The 17,601-nt window shown below is 41.1% G+C and overlaps 1 protein-coding gene across 2 annotated transcripts in view; it reads right to left on the bottom strand.

Moving 5' to 3' along the window:
* Positions 1–10,429: 10,429 nt before the first annotated feature.
* The window catches only part of LOC110298137 (dimethylaniline monooxygenase [N-oxide-forming] 5-like), a 21,605-nt gene continuing 14,433 nt past the window's right edge, over positions 10,430–17,601 (bottom strand). The window contains exons 6-8 of one of the 2 annotated variants that reach the window (XM_021167183.1): positions 15,570–15,922; positions 12,957–13,029; positions 10,430–12,022 (exon numbers count right to left, since the gene is read on the bottom strand). In XM_021167183.1, the coding sequence (XP_021022842.1) occupies positions 11,659–12,022; positions 12,957–13,029; positions 15,570–15,922 (790 nt within the window). In that variant the 3' untranslated portion in view covers positions 10,430–11,658. The remainder of the gene's footprint in view (positions 12,023–12,956; positions 13,030–15,569; positions 15,923–17,601) is intronic. The other variant, XM_021167174.1, reaches the window with a different exon arrangement.

Raw genomic sequence — 17,601 nt, forward strand, 5'->3', positions numbered from 1 at the left:
AGAGAGAAATTATTGTATAATAAAGTTTATTTTAAAAAGCAGGTGAAATCAATGAAAAAGTAGTAGTTTCGCCCAATGTGTCAATGTGCTATAACTATTCTATAGGTGAGTGAAAGAATACTGAACTATTCTCAAAAGAAGAGAGAACAATACTTGGGTGATGTTTATTTTCAGATGTCCCCAATCTCAAATGCCATGACAGACACAAAATATAAAATTAACACAAGTATTTATGCAAATAGTATGAACATGATAGAGTGATGAGCATAACTAAAATAAATCTATGTCATATATTCACATACACATTCATCCAAAACACATCATAACAAAGTAAAGATGGAATATTCCTAGCAATCATCGTACCGGTCTTTCAACCATGGTCATAATTGGTCAACACCTAGAATTTCTAAACCTCCGAGTCAGCGTATGTTCATTCTTGACTACGTGAATCTGTACGAAATCACGTTCAGCCGCAGGTGTCAAGCGTGGGCACCAAGAAACACTGTGTTCTTGCTATACATTGCAACCTGTGCTGCTTCTATGGTTGGCCTTAAAACAAAAGGTTATCCCAGGTATGGCATGGTGTCACCAAATCCATGCCAAGTACTCGGTATTATGGGGCTTTAGGGACAAGGCTGACTTAGTATTTCCTTATCAGGCTGTGGATTCTTGTCGATGTCAGCCAGTGTGTGCTCTGTGGGCTCACAGAGGTCTACTGCCAGGGAAAGGCCTTTTCTGGGCCCAAAGTACGAAGTTTCCCTCAGACCCAGGCCTAGAGTAGCAGTCTAGAACAAAAGTTTCCCAGGCTTCCTGAGTTCTATTCAGACTCTGGATTTTCTTGGGAATCTGATTTGATGGTTGGTACTCTGAAGTTTTAGTCTTCTTAGCCACATTGACCCAACACTCATCTCAAATCTACTATCTCTATGTCCAGTACTTGAATACTCTAGAATTTGGCCTCTAGAATCAGGACTCCAAGGGTTGGTCTTGTTTTCAGTTTTTCTCAGGATTAGAAAAACTGTGGCTGGGCTTGTATAAGTGGGATAGAGGGTTATCATTTACTCATTGTAAATATGCCTGGTGATCTTTGGACCCAGATACATATCTATCTCTTTAGCAGTGTCTGACTGTGGAGCCACTCATGTCAGAACCCTGAACTGCTGCCACATTGAGAGGCCTTTTGGGAACAAAGACTTGCCGTCTGAGTATAAGCTCTCATCTAGTCCAGAACCTGCTGGTGCAGGCGTCCTAGGGGGCAATTAAGATATTTAGTGCTTGAAAAGGCATAGATGATTTCTTTCATTGAGAAGACACTAGGCAGTGTCAAGAGCGAGGAATCTCTCTGCCCAATATGGAAGCCTATTACTGCTCCAAGTTTTACATCCTAATGGGTGTTTGCACCTCACTTATAACAGGATCTTCATCTGGCATACTATAGTAGCCTGGTTCTTGATGGTAAAGGCTCAAGAGAAATGCAGAGTGAAGTTTAATTCCATTCCTTGGAACTCCAAATGCTCCATGTGCAGCCTATCCAGAATAATGTTATCCATAGGCCTGTGGCGGTTCAAGTACTCCAAATAGGACAGTATGCCTTGTATATGTAGCTCGACTTGTCCCATGGAACATTGCAGGTGGCAGAGGGCAGGCTGTAGCTTGCTCACCATTTGGAGGAGGTCAACACCTGGTGGTAGGAGCTTGGAGTCACCAGCACACCTCTGAGCTCTATGGCTTTTGTCCAGCTCCATCCTCAAACCAGGCTGCGTGGGACATGATTAATCTTCTGGACTGTGCTAGGTTCATCAGGAGGATAGGACATTTTGTTTTAACTACAGTGCATGGTGAGGTGAAAGTGTTCAAATGCTTCTACTGGCATGGAATCTCAAAAAGCAGATCTGGTGTGCTTTCTAGGCAACTGGGGGACTCTGAGACTCAAGATTAGTCAACATTAGCCTCTTGACCACTCACAAGCCTATCTAGAAAAATCTCACTTCTAACCCATTTTTAACTTCTTATAACAGGCTTGGCTAGAAGCAGAGGTCTTGGAGGCAGACCTATCCGGGATACTCTTAGCTGTATTAACAATAGCAGTCCTTAATCCTCTGGTTGAACAAACAGAGCCTTTTACTACTCAATGGGTTTTTCCATTCAACTTCCATTTAAGGTTTTGTTTTGTACCTGGTAGGGTGATCTGTATGTTCTTTTTGAGAAGTCTGAGTAATTTTCAGTCTTATCTAGATCGTGTTGTAATTTCCAAAGTGTTTGGAAGTCGGTCTTGACTCCAAGTTTAATTAAAACACCAAATTGCCGAAAGTTACTTTCCAAAGAGCAAAGAAATCTGAGTCAGCAGAGGATAAAACTAAAGGAGTAGAAAGTAAATATTTGCTAATGTGTCATTATTGGTCATAGTGACTGGGTCCACATCTCATTTCTACCCTCTGATTCTTTCACTTGTGAATCACAGCAGTGGAGGAAATGATTCATTGTATTAGGTACTGACTTAAATCCTATGCAATGGGCTCCAGGGTAAGATGGAAGATTAGAAACTGACTAGGAAACAGAGAAGAAGTGGAATAACAAAGAATGGACTATCCTACAGAAAGGCAGCACATCAGACATCATAAAAGAGATGTTAGGGCAGCTGAGAAGCAGAGAGAAACGAGGTACACCGGGAGATGGGAGAGGCACCTGATAGCTTCCCACTAAGGTGCAGGGAAATATTTCCCACAAAGTAGCCAAAAGTTGTCAGAGAAAAGAAGCTAGAAGTCTTTCCGAGGATACATCCACAACTCTCAAAACCCTTAAATCCAGTAGGGGTGTTTGGCCTGACACGGGGTCCTCTTTAGTGACTGCTCACCATTGGGGAAGAATCCTGTTTTGTTATTCCTTATATCTTGGAGTGCTGTGGTCAGGCATGATCTTGAGAGAGCGTACTGTTTGAAAATGAGCTACTCACAATGAGGGTCTGAACCAAGGAGTCATCACAAGTCAGAGAGCCTGGGGACCGCCTTGCACAATGTCTATGTGGGAGATGTCTGTGCCAGGTAGTGGTGGAGAGGGAGAAGGCTAAACTAGAACTTGGGAAAGAGTCCAGGTGGAGGAGACTGAGGGTTTGCAGGGCATGGTGGAAACAGCCATGCCTGATGTAGTAGGGAGCAAACCCCATCACTTGAGGACACCTATGGAAAGGGACAGGTGTCAGCCCAAGGCCATCAGGATGCTCAGCCCCAGTAGATGCTGCTCTGCTGCATGCTCACATGCTGGTGATAGCACTTGGAGCTTATGTCTAATGGAGCACTTGATTTCCACAGCCTCCTCTTTCCCACATGGTGTTTAATGCTACATGAGATTTGAATGCAGTAAGACCAGTGCTATGGTACACACCCCACTGCTGTTTGTTTCCAGAACTCTCCAGCATGCTTGGGTGGTAGCCCTTGCCTTATGTATTAGCTACTACAAGGAGACTTACTTTGAGAGACATTGGAGTGAGTAGGAAAATGCCAAGCCCACAGGCTGCAAAGATAAATGATGTCAGTAATGGCTGTTGGTACTCAAAGAAGTGAGGGTCTAAAGCCAATATAGATCTACTAGACAACCAACTCTAGGCTGATATGGGATCAGCACATGCCTGAACATCAGAAACACAACAAGTTTCCACTCTAGACCTGGAAAATGCCAGTATGGGGGGAGACAGAAAAAAGCTGAAATAATACTTTGAAATAATAATTTGTCCAACTATTTCTTCCTTAGTGTATTCCTTTTGCTGTTTTTGTAATGACTTTTATTACTTCTTACTTAATAAAAAAGATTATTTGTTTATTTATTTATTATTTATTATTTATTTGTGTGTGTGTTCGTTCACTGAGGTTAGAAGAAGACTTTGGATCTGTTGGTTTGGAGTTACAAGTTGTGAGCAGCTACACATGTGCACTGGGAGAACTCTGGTCCTTTGAAAGAGCAGCAGCCTTTTACCCTGAGCCATCCCTTCAGCCCTGTTACTAAGTTTTTTTCCCAATAAGCTTTTCTGTTCTATCCTTCATTCCTCTTCCTATTTCTATCAAACTTCTTTCGTATGCCTTTCCCACTAATCCCTCTCTCCCTTCCTAACATTCTTCTCTTTACTTGTTCTCTTTCCCCTTTTTTATTTCAACCTCCTATTTCTTATTTTGTTTTTCCTTTTGTGGTTAGAATGAAAAATGTCCCCCTTAGATGCATAACTTTGAACATGGTCCCTACATAGTAAGTGGTGCTGTTTGGGAGTGTTTAGAACCCTTCGGAGGTGGAATCTTGCTATAGGAGTTACCTCACTGCCAGGTGCCTTCTATTTTCTTTCTGCTCCCTGTGTGCAGATGAAATGGGACCACTCTGCTTCCTGACTACTAAGGGAGCCTCACACAATGCTGCCATCCCTTCCCTGTGATGGTGGATGCATCCCCTCCAGAACTGAAAGCAACAACAAACCCTTTCTTCCATAACTTGTTTTTTTTTTTCTGTCTGACTAATTTATCTCCACAAAAGAAAAGCAATGGATATGCCTGTCCCCTGCTTTATATGCTCAGTTGTTACTTCCACATTGACTATAATTAATTTTAACTTTATGCCTTTATGCCTTGACTTTTGTCACTTTCCTTTCTGTGGTCATTGGTTTGGTTATCTTGTGTTGTTGAGTTATAGTGGGACTCAGAGCCTATAAGAAATGGCTGCTCACTCAGGAGCACTAATATTATAGAATAAATATGTCTTTATATGTATAATATTGTATAATATATATACACATATATATTTATGTCTTCTTGATGGCTTGTGCACTAACTAATGTATAATGGCCTTCTTTATCTTTTGTAATTTTGACATTTGATTTATCTGTTATTAGTATAACTATATCAGCCTACTCAAGGTTTCTGTTTCTTGGATAAATTATTTTCCATTCTTTGGCTCTCAGTCCGTGGGTGTCTTATAGATGACACACATTTCTTAGAAAAAAAAAAACAGATAGTTGGTTAGGTGTTTAATCCAATCATCCAGATTCCAGTATACTGCTGAGTTGAGTCCATTCACATTTATAGCTAGAACCAATAGATGTATGCTGATTTCTGCAATATTGTTGCTCATTTTGCCTTGTTAGTGGGTTCTTTTTTTTTAATAATTGGCTACTTTAATTATATTCATAATGTTTTTTATTTTTTATTAGATATTTTCCTTATTTACATTTCAAATGCTATCCCGAAAGTTCCCTATACCCTCCCAACACCCTACTCCCCTACCCACCCACTCCCACTTCTTGGCCCTGGCATTCCCCTGTACTGTGGCATATAAAGTTTGCAAGACCAAGGGGACTCTTTTCCCAACGATGGCCGACTAGGCCATCTTCTGCTACATATGCAGCTAGAGACATGAGCTCTGAGAGTACTGGTTAGTTCATATTGTTGTTCCACCTATAGGGTTGCAGACCCCTTCAGCTCCTTGGGTACTTTCTCTAGCTCCTCCATTGGGGGTGCTGTGTTCCATCCAATAGATGACTGTGGGCATCCACTTCTGTATTTGCCAGGCACTGGTATAGCCTCACTCAATAGCTATATCAGGGTCCTTTCAGTAAAATCTTTCTGGCAAATGCAATAGTGTCTGGGTTTGGTGGCTGATTATGGGATAGATCCCCGAGTGGGGTAGTCTCTGGATGGTCCATCCTTTCGACTTAGCTCCAAACTTTGTCTCTGTAACTCCTTCCATGGGTGTTTTGTTCCCTATTCTAAGGAAGAATAAAGTATCCACATTTTGGTCTTCATTCTTCTTGATTTTCTTGTGTGTTGCAAATTGTATCTGGGGTATTCTAGGTTTCTGGGCTAATAAGCACTTATCAGTGACTGCATATCATGTGAGTTCTTTTGTGATTGGGTTACCTCACTAAGGATACTATCTTCCAGATATATCCATTTGCCTAGGAATTTCATAAATATATCTGCTTGTGGACGTTGTACATCGTGGTGCGCACTAGGCTCCGCACCACGATGTACAACGTCCACAAGCAGGGATATTAGTCCCCTATCAGATTTAGGATTGGTAAAAATCCTTTCCCAATCTGTTGGTGGCCTTTTTGTCTTATTGACAGTGTCTTGCCTTATAGAAGCTTTGCAATTTCATGAGGTCCCATTTGTCAATTCTTGATGTTACAGCACTAGCCATAGCTATTCTGTTTAGGAAAATTTCCCCAGTGCCCATATCTTCGAGGCTTTTCCCCACTTTCTCCTCTATAAATTTCAGTGTCTCTGGTTTTATGTGGAGTTCTTTGATCCACTTAGACTTGAGCTTTGTGGAAGGAGATAAGAATGGATCAATTCATATTCTTCTACATAATAACCACCAGTTGTGTCAGCACCATTTGTTGAAAATGCTATCTTTTTCCACTGGATGGTTTTAGCTCCCTTGTCAAAGATCAAGTGACCATAGGTGTGTGGATTCATTTCTGGGTCTTCAATTCTATTCCATTGATCTACCTGTCAGTCACTGTACCAGTACCATGCAGTTTTTATCACAATTGCTCTGTAGTACAGCTTGAGGTCAGGGATGGTGATTCCACCAGAGGTTCTTTTATTGTTGAGAATAGTTTTTGCTATCCTATGTTTTTTATTATTCTAGATGAATTTGCAAATTGCCCTTTCTAACTCAGTGCAGAATTGAGTTGGAATTTTGATGGGGATTGCATTGAATCTGTAGATCGCTTTCGGCAGGATAGCCATTTTGGTTAGTTGGATTCTTATTTGTTCTCTGCTTTCTTCTCTATTTGTGGCAAGGGTCTTTTTGTGCACTGCATTAGACATAGTTGATTCCTTCCTAGCCCTTCTCTGTCCACTCATTACTGTCATGAAACATTTCTTTCCCTGTGCTCTTGTGACGATTCTTCTCTGATCTTGTCTATATGGGTTCTAAATACTTCATATGTTTGCATATCTATTTCTTTCTCTGGATTTGGTTTTTTTAACTATAATTTCATTGAATATATTTTTAAATTCATTTAATATTTATCTCAGCTCCTTCTATGCCATAGAGTCTTAGGTCAGTTTATAAGTCATAGGTCATTTTTAAGAGTTCTTGGACTTTATGACCATGCTCAGTTTGCTTTGTTTTCTGAAATTGTTTTCATTTTGTGTGCACAGGTGTTTTACCTGCATGTGTGCCTGAATTGCATGCTTGTGCCCAAAAATGCCACAAAATGCCCTGGAATTGAACTTATAGATGGCTCTGAGCCACCTTATGGCTGTTGAGAACTGAACCTGAGTTCTTGGAAGAGCAGTCAGTCCTCTTGATCACTGAACCATCTCTCTCCAGTCTCTCTCTCTCTCTCTCTCTCTCTCTCTCTCTCTCTCTCTCTCTCTCTCTCTCTCTCCTCTCTCATTTATTATTCACTTTACATCTTTATAACTAACCCAGTCAACCCATCTCACAATCCCTTTCCTCATCCCCCTTCCCTTTCTCCTCTGAGAGGATGGAGCCCCCATGTGTCTCCCCTGATCTTAGTCTTTGTGGGGCTAGAAGAATTCCCTCCCACTGAAGCCAGACAAGGCAGCCAAGCTAGGAGAACATATCCTACACACAAGCAACAGCCCAACTAGAAGATCTTATCCCATAGACAACAACTTCTGGGATAGCTCTCACTCCAGTTGTTCAGAACTCACAGGAAGACCAAGCTGCACAGCTTCTACATCTGTGCAAGGGGCCTAGGTCCAGCCCTTGTATGCTCTTTGTTTGGTGGTTTAGTCTCTGAGACCTGCAAGGGCCTGGGTTAGTTAACTCTGTTGGGTGTTCTTGCAGAGTTCCTATTGCCTTTGGGGCCCTCAATCAACCTCCTTAGTCATCAAGGAAATGCAGTCAAAATGACTCTGAGATTGCATCTTACACCAGTCAGAATGGCTAAAGTCCAAAGCTCGAGTGACAGCACATGCTGATGAGGATATGGAGCAAGTGAAACATTCTTCCACTGCTGGTGGGAGTGCAAACCTGTATAGCCATTTTGAAATCAATTTGGTGGTTTCTTATACAACTGGGAATAGTTCTACCTCATGACCCAACTTCTGGGCATATCTGGAAAGATCCCCCACTATACCACAGGGACACTTGCTCAGCTATGTTCATACTAGCTTTAGTTGTAATATCCAGAAACTAGAAATAACCTAGATGTCTCCCAATTGAAGACTGGATAAAGAAAATGTGGTACAGCTACACAATGGAGTATTACTCAGTTATTCAAAATAAAGACATCATGAATTTTTCAGGCAAATGGATGGAACTTGAGAATATCATCCTGAATGAGGTAACCCAGACCCAAAATGACATGCATAGTGTGCACTCACTTATACCAATACTCCTCAAACTATTCCACAAAATGGTAAAGAAGGAACATTGCCAAACTCATTCAATGAAGCCACAGTCACCCTGATACCTAAACCATACAGACTCAATCAAGAAAGTGTTTCATACTAATTTCTCGTATGAACATTGATCCAAAAATACTCAATAAAATACTCTCAAATAGAATCCAGGAACACATCAAAAACATTATTCACCTTGCTCAAGTAGAGGTCATCCCAGGGATGCAGGGATAGTTCAATATATAAAAATCCATCAATGTAATCCAACATACGAACAAACTGAGAGGAAAAAATCACATGGTCATCTCATTAGCCTTTGACAATATCTAACACCCCTTTATGTTAAAACTCTTAGAGAGATCAGGGCTACAAGGCATATAACTAAACATAATAAGGGCAATATACACCAAACCAATAGCAACATCCAACTAAATGGAGAGAAACTTAAAGAAATTCTACTAAAATCAGGCACTCATTTTCTTTTATGTTTGAATGTGTCAACTATTTATTCCATTTCTAATATTCTTTCTTTAGCTTGGTAGACTTTATTGACATTTTACATTTTTTATTTGATTAATTACATTTCCAACAGTTTATTACTTGCCCCACAAATCTCTGCTGTTGAGCTGTCCTGACACGTAGCTGACATTCTACTCCCAGACTGGATTTTGTCGTTCTCATCGCTCCATTTTCCATCTGTGTAGCTAACTTTCCCCTCCAGTCCGTATCGTTTGCATCTGCTTCAGTGTCTTCTCTTCTAGGTCAATAGTCATTTAAAATCAGGAAGCTTTTGAAATTTCATCTGGCATTTTGTCTTATTTCAGTGCTTTTAAGTTCTACAGCTGAGGGGTTGCCAACTTTTGGCGGAGCCATCTTGCACGATTTTTCATGTCATTGTGTGTCTGCATTGCAGTCTGCTCGTCTGTTAGTGTGTATATCTCTTTTGGTTTGGTGGTGGGGAGTATATCCTTATCAGTCAGCCTTCTTTTGGAGGCTTAGTTCCCTATATCTCCCAGTGATGATAAAACAAGTAAAAAAGGAGTAGAGGTTCTGCTTTCCCTCCTGTCATGGGGGCAGAGCACGCACGGAGGCATGCCTGGCAGAGCATGCGCAGAGGCATGCCTGGGTTAGTCTTCTGAATCACCTGTCGTTTTTGTTTCCCGAGATATTTTGTGGATTTCCAAAACCCATCCTCTCCTTTTAATGTCTAGAAAAGAGTTTTTTGTTTTTTAAAATTGTGTCTCTTTTTCTACATCACGCAATGGTTGTCTCTAGGCCTAATGTTTTTTATTGTTGTTGCTGTTAATTTCTTCTCATTTTTCTGTTTCTTAATTTCCTCTAATTACATCTATTTAGGGCAGGGGAACTAAAGGCTAGATAATGGTTCTTAAAGGAAGTGGGATTGCAATTATGTTTTGAGAGACGAAGGACAGTGTTTCATGTCAAACAGAGAAAGGGGACTCTTCCAAACAGTTTAGTCTATACAATGTGGAGCAAAACACCCTTGGCTACATACGCCTGGAGTGCAGGAGTTAACATCACAGAGAAATGTCTTCACAGACGAATGAGACAGAAGGAGTGGGTGAAGGGAAGTTCTAGACAGCTATTCTCTTTTGTAACTGAAGAGATTTTAAAGGAGAGGGAAGGAGAGCTTTTCCCCTTCAGATCTAAGCATTATTGTGGTGTGGAGGAGGGTGGACCAGGGAGGATCTGGACAGATGACAAAATTATCAAGGAAAAGAATACCTAATTTGGTGAGATTGTAAAGAGTTCAACTTAATCAATGGCAGTTCACTTGGGAAGGATAAAATGGGCTTTGGGGATGCCCAGAAGAGAAAAACAGCAGGTATTAGAAACACAATCTACAGCTAGAGATGGAAGACCATAATAGGACCTCTGGATTTTTCTCTTAGACATTATGAGGATGAGGCACATGAAAGAAAACATATTCTGTGTCAACAGAACAAGGTCTTCTTTTTTCAATTGAGAAATGATGTCCCTTTGGTGTACTTTTGGCATAAATGTGAGAGGTGTGAGTCAAGAGAGAAGCCAGTGCTCCAGTGTTTAATCCCACGTGAAGATTTGATTTAATTTATCTCAATCACAATGGCAAAGTTCCCTGTCTTATGTTTTCAGCTTCTGAGAAGTAGTTTTCCGGCAGTCGGCAATGGTTCCTGTGGTCAAGTGCAAACTCATCAGATGATTATGTTATCATTTTGAGTAGCAGTGGAAGTCTTGTGGCACAGAATTCTCTCCATTCCTTTTCAGTTCCCGAAATGCACGTGGGCATTTTTCCCCCTCCCAGTAGAACAAGTGAGCCTTCAGTTGAGTTACTCTGCTAAAAGAGTAAGAGATTGCTCGGCGAATAACTTTCCTTGTGATGCTTCAGCTTCTTGACGTGTCCTCTGGGATGCGAGGTCATATGCTCCTTGGTCTCCTCACTTGGTCTTCACACCTTCTTCCCATGGTTGTTTGGGGTTGTATAGTCAGGAGAACAAAATGACAGAGGTGGAATCTTAGAAACACTTTCCAAAAGTTGGTGGAATGAAAAGGCATTCGAGGTAAAGAAGCCTTCTGGCACTCCTGGACCTCCAACAGCAAGGAAGCCATTTATCCCACATAGGGAGAGAGTGGTCAGAAAGCCAGGTGAACTGACAGGGCAGCCAGCAGAGACTCATGGTTGCTCCTTAAATCTTGATTCCATCTTAACACAGCACAGCAATTACCTGTTTCTAAATACTGAGAGCTAAAGTATGTCATTGATAGCTCTGGCATATACTCTGTTTTATTCTTTACTTCTTTCTTTAAACATCATAATTTAAACAAAAAGTAATTTTATTGCTGCTAATCTGTTGAAACACAAAACATTCTGACTTATAGTTTTAAACTTAAACTTTCACGTCTTCACACAAGTTAACAGAATGAGTTGGAAGGAAAAAATGTAAGTGGAAAATAAAATCAGTGCAAAGTTAGTATTTATAAATTCCCATCAATACAACCAACTTTGGTGGAACCTTTTATGGAGGCAAAAGTGTCTCCGGTTTTAAATCAGTTCTCAAGACTGTTTTAAACATAAGCTCTTTTGTGCATTCAAAAAAGCCTTATAAATGTTGATGCACACCCATCTCAAAGGACTCTAATACTTGTAAAGACTATCTAAACATTTCTGTAGCTCTAGCAGTGTTAAATGAGATTATTGTATGCTACTGACTAAAGGCTTTGCAACAATCTACGATGAGTAGAAGTGCATGTTTTCCCTACTAAGCAGTTCATTCATTCATTCATTCATTCATGTTTATCATTGACAAATATAACTAAAGTATGTTAAACTCGGAACCAGAAATGCCAGGCCAAATAGTGCCATCTTTATCCAAGAGAGACCTGGGGCAGAGCGACTCTTCTCACTAGTAATTCGGGTCTTCAAGGGCTTGAGGATCCGTTCTCTCTGAGTCAGGATGGCTCTCCGGGCCCCATCCCATTTCCCTGGACCTTGCAAACGGTATTGGTATGGGGTACAGGGCCCAAAGAAGACTTCCATGGCTAGTGTTGGATCCGAGAGAAACAGGAGCAGGAGGTTGGGCTTCACCCCAGCCAGAGAGGCAATCTCATCCATGTACTCAATATGGTCCACTTGGATTGTGTGCCTGGCTGTCTTCACATACCTTAATGCAGAGACAGAATATGCAAGATTCAGCCTCCAGTACTGGCCAGGAGCTTTAACTTTGTCTAACTTAGAGGTAAAGGAAATGAAAGTAAGCAAACTTCCCTGAGAAACCCAGCACCACCCAGATGCTGAGTGGAACTGAGGACACAGAATCAATCCATGGTTTCACCCCCGTGTACCCTCATTGGTTTTTGGCACTAGGACGTTCAACTGCAAACTACATTCACGGTGACCGCTATCTTAAGATACCTTTCTTAGAAGTGACTCTTCTGTTTTATATATATTTGTTTGTTTAATTTATTCTCTGTGTGTGCGCACACGTGTGCATACATGCACAGGCATGTGCGTGCCTGCATGCTTGCATAAGTGCTGCAGTGCACATGTGTGGAAGCCAGAGAGAACCTTGTAGGAATTGGAACTTTCTGTCAAGCCTGATGATGTGAGTTTGATTCCCAGGACACATATAATGAAAAGAGAGATTTTTTTTAAATGAGAGATTTTGATGTAACAAAACACATAGCTGCGTGATGTGTATGTAGGTGGGATGGAGAACTTAGCTTCTAATCACCTCTGTATTTATTGTCAGCTAGAGATGAGTAATCAGAGCCACTAGTGCTATGGCTCTAGGCCACTAGCTGGTCCGTAAGAAATGTGGTTGTGGTGAAACTCAGAGACTATTGTCACTTTGGGGGAGTTGGTTAAGCTTCCATGGTGAGACCCTGGAAGAAACACTACTAAAGATGGATTCTGAAGTGCTGGGTGCAGTTGCAGATTTAGTAAGAGTTGGAGAGGATAAATTCACACTCAATCACCACTGGACTGGTCCAGAGACCTAAGGGGTGTACTTGGTGTGGGGAATGGAGAAGGGAGAGACGGACAGGAGGAACAGTTAGAATTCCACACTAAGAATCTTGCCACTCTATTTTATTTACCGTTTCTCTATAGCCTTTTTCCTTTGGTCCATGTCTGCCTTCATGGCCTTCACTGAGGGTAATTTGCTCAGCCCTGGAAGAGAAAAATGCATTGGGATTTGAAAGAATAAGAAGGGCATGTGTAACTCAAAGACATGTTCAACATCCTTAGGCACCGGAGAAATGCAACATGCTATAGTTCAGGAGAACATCCATCCATTGCTGATGGGAATACATACTTGTAGAGCCAGTATGGAAATCAGTGTGGTGGTTCCTCAGAAAAATGGGAACCAATCTACCTCAGGCTCCAAGCTATAGCACTCTTGGTATATCTCCAAAGGAGGTTTTATCTTACCACAGACACTTGCTCAGCCATGTTCACTGCAGCCTATTTATACCAGTCAGAAGCTGGAAACAACCTATATTTTCCTCAAAAGAATAATGAATAAAGAAAATAGAGTACATTTTCCCAATGAAGTATTACTCAGCCATTAAAAGTTGAAATCATGGATTTTGCAGGTAAATGGACAAAACTAAGAACAAAATTTATCCCGAGTGAGGTAACTCAGACCCAGAAAGACAAATACGTTATATATTCACTTATGTGTGAATATTAGCTGTTAACATAATGATAATCCATAGAACCACAGGGGTTAAGTATAGAGAAAGGAACTAGAGGGACAGATATGCCTTACTAGGAAAGAGAAATAAAATAGCTCTGGATAGAAGGCATGGCTATAATGGGAGGATCAAGTGGAGAGGGAGAGGGGAGCAGGAGACAAGTGAGAGGATTTGGAAGAGATAACTAAAAGTAAGTGTAATTGGAGGGGTCTTATGGAAGCCTAGTACAGTAGAATCTTCCCAAAATATATACACATATGAAGGAAATCTAAATGAAATTGCTTCCAAGTAATGCAGAAGACAGATCTCCAAACTGGTTATCTCTTGTCACCATGAGAAGTTTCTAGTAATGGCATTGGGTTGTATCTAATTGAGTTGTTGGCCAAAGGGGATCCATGGCAATCCTTAAATAGCCCAGGGTCTTGCCAAGACTATTAGTGTTCTCCACGCATTGATGGCAAACCTTCATTGCTGAGGACAACTCTATATAAATCATGGAGTCGTTGAACTGGTGCCTACATAGAGCCATCACTTCCATGTGCTAGCATTCATACAGAAAGGTATTCTGCATACACCCAAAGTGAAACATAAACACCAGTCCAGCTACAACTGTGTGACCAACAATGGTGTCCTGCCTCCATGATGTGCTATGGCAATGGTAGCACAAAGCTTGTGAGAGTAACCAACCAATATCTGATTTGATTTAAGGCCCACACCATGAAAGGGAACCCATACTCAACACTGCTTGGGTGATCAAGAATCTGAGACTAGATAGCTTGGACACCTAGGTTAAAACAAAATGCTACTGTTCTAAAAATCAAATAAACAAAAATATAGCAATAAAAATGACTCTTAATGACATCTTGCTATTATCATAGATAGGACCATGGTCAGCCCTCCTCAATAGAAACTTCCTTCTGCAACAGTTGGAAGGAAATACAGCAGTCCACAGCCAGACAGTGTGCAGAGAGTGCGAGGCCTTGGACCACCAACCCCCAAAGGGATGTTGCCATCAAGTACAGCCCCCTCCATCCCTCAAGTCTCAGAACCCTGTTGTAGAGGAGACAGAAAGAGTGTAATAGCCTCAGGGGACAAGGCACCAAGCAAACAGGCCCTCTAAATCAAGAAGATTGACACACAATAAACTCACAGAGACTGAGGTAGCATGCACAGGGCTTGCACAGGTCTGCACTAGATGGGGTCCTGGAGCCGAAAGGAGAAGTGGGCAAATACTCCATCCCTAACTCAGAAGCAATTTTCAATTAATAAGCACTTGAAAATGAAAATTTATTTGGCTCCAAGAGAGTCTCACTGTGCAAACAAACTACTCTTAAGAGTAGGCTGCCTGCTCAGCAGTAGACTACTGCTAACAGAAAACTAACCTGACAGCCTCTTTGCAGATTCCTTGTCTCTAAATGTCATGACAGCACTTTTCTAATGTTAAAATTATTATTATTATTATTATTATTATTATTATTTGGTTTTCCAAGACAGTGTTTCTTTGAGTAACAGCCCTGGCTGTCCTGGAACTCGCTTTGTAGACCAGACTGGCCTTGAACTCACAGAGATCCACCTGTGTCTGCCTCCCAAGCATTGAAATTAAAGGCATGCACCACCATGCCTGGCTTTTATTTTTTATTTTTAATTTTATTTATAAAAACCTTTTTCTTCTCTCTTTTTGCCCTATATGTCCTTTGCATATATACTATAGGTTCCAGTTTAGTGTTTTGGTTTTTTTTTAATGGAATTCCTTAGTATGTGAACTAATGGGTTTCTGTTTCTTGTATGTTCTTTTGGGCTCTTTTCCTTTTAATTGTTTGTTTTGTCCATTTCTGATATGTTAGTTTCTGTTTTATCATTATGTTAATCTATTATATTATATTCCTTTAAAAACCTGTTTGTTTTTCTAATAAGAGACATGAAGAAGAAGGTGGATCTGGATTGGAGGGTGAAGAGAAATGAGTGTTCACTTTAGGTGAACTGCCAGCCCACTCCCAGCCTTTGCGTACAGACCTTTGAACACCTGCACAGCCCAGCGAGACTGAAGTTCTGCAATAGGCAGGATGATGCCCAAGGGCTGGATGAGCCCGATGACAGCCAATGTTGGCTTCTCCAGGTCTGGAGGGAACATCAGCTTATACAGGGACACTTCATTGTCAGTAACTGCAATCAGATCCCCAAGGAATGGAAAAGAAATGCTGTATCCTGTAGCAAAGATGACAACGTCAATATTCTCCTCCACGGTGCCATCATCAAAATGAACATCTGTTCCTGTGAACTCCTTCACGTTAGGCTTCACCTGGACTTTTCCGGAGATGATGTGGTTTGGAAGGTCATCACTGATGGTGGGGTGCTGGCTCAGTGGTCTGTGTATGAAAATAAAAGTCTAAGCAAGTCTAAGAAAGAGAAACAAGGTGTGGGAGAAGGGGTTGAAGCTAGCAACTCTCCTTGTCAGTTATGTCTGCAAACACAGTGCGTGTGTCTGTGTCTGTGTGTCTGTGTGTGTCTGTGTCTGTGTGTCTATGTCTGTGTGTGTGTGTCTGTGTGTGTGTGCACATATATGCACAGGTGTGCATGCATATAAAAGCAGGGAGAGGTCAGAGAAGAATGTAAGGCATCTCACTTTATCATGAGCTCTTATTCCCTTGAATAAGGTCTTTAACTGAACCTAAAGTTTAAAGTTTTGGCTAGGGTGCCTGGCCATTGAGCTCCTGGAACTACCTGCCTCTGCCTCCCAAATGTGGGGTTCAGGATGTGACCATACTTGGCTTTAAACTATTTTTAAAAATATTTATTATTATTATTATTATTATTATTATTATTATATGTAAACACACTGTAGCTGTCTTTAGACACACCAGAAAAGGGCATCAGATCACATTATAGATGGTTGTGAGCCACCATGTGGTTGCTGGGATTTGAACTCAGGGCCTTCAGAAGAGCAGTCTGTGTTCTTACCCACTGAGCCATCTCACCAGCCCCCTAAACTTTAATTTTTTTAATATGAATTTTGAACATTCAAACTTAGGTCTTCATGCTTGCATATCAAGCGCTCTTATCTACTGAGCCATCCCCTTCCTCCTGCACTCTAATTCTAATGGCCGTTCTACTTTTCTTTAAGCATTTTGTGTCATATTTTATCTTGAAAAATATGCATGTATCATTTCATTCATTCAGATATTCCTCATTTGTTTTGTTATAAACTATTTGCACCTTTTAGATATTAGGAAAAATTATGTTGGACTTTTGAAAACAAGTCATAGGCTATTTTTAGTTTTCCTCCTTTCTGTCTTTGGACCAGGTAATTGTTGCTTGCAGGGAGATTAAAGTCTAAAATAGATGCAGGAAGCATCCGCAGCATGGGTAGCCACAGGGCTGCTTGACATCCCAGCACCTGCTCAGGTAGTGGTAAAATAGATCAAGTGTTGCCTTGAGTAACTGAGCCCAGGCACTGAACCCATTCCCCAGAGAGGAATTGTGACAGGGAGAGAGCAGAGACTACACACGCTGACAGTGGCCCTCTTCTGGGTACATACTAGTTTCCTCAGAATTATATTCAAGGAAGTCCCATTGGAGAAGCCATGTCACCTGACCACACTGTCCAGCCAATCTTCTGCTCCAGGACAGAAGAGGTATCTAGTAAACAACTGAGAAAAGCTCTTCTAGAGAGGTAAGAATTCAACTGAAAATAAAGTAGAGAAGTGATTTACTGTGATTACAAATAAAATATATAGTCCGATCAGTAAAAGGAAGAGTAATAGTTAGGTGCTACATTCAAGGTTTTAGTAAAAACTAACCCATCAAATATATGAGACTGGTGGGTTTTTGTTTATTTATTTGTTTTTGTTTTATTTTGTTTTATATTTCTTTTTCATTTTGGTTTTTCGAGACAGGGTTTCTCTGTATAGCCCTGGCTGTCCTGGAGCTCACTTTGTAGACCAGGCTGGCCTCAAACTCAGAAATTCCTCTGCCTCTGCCTCTGCCTCTGCCTCTGCCTCTGCCTCTGCCTCTGCCTCTGCCTCTGCCTCTGCCTCTGCCTCTGCCT

Source organism: Mus caroli, chromosome 1 (assembly GCF_900094665.2).
Source record: "Mus caroli chromosome 1, CAROLI_EIJ_v1.1, whole genome shotgun sequence".
Lineage (NCBI taxonomy): Eukaryota > Metazoa > Chordata > Mammalia > Rodentia > Muridae > Mus > Mus caroli.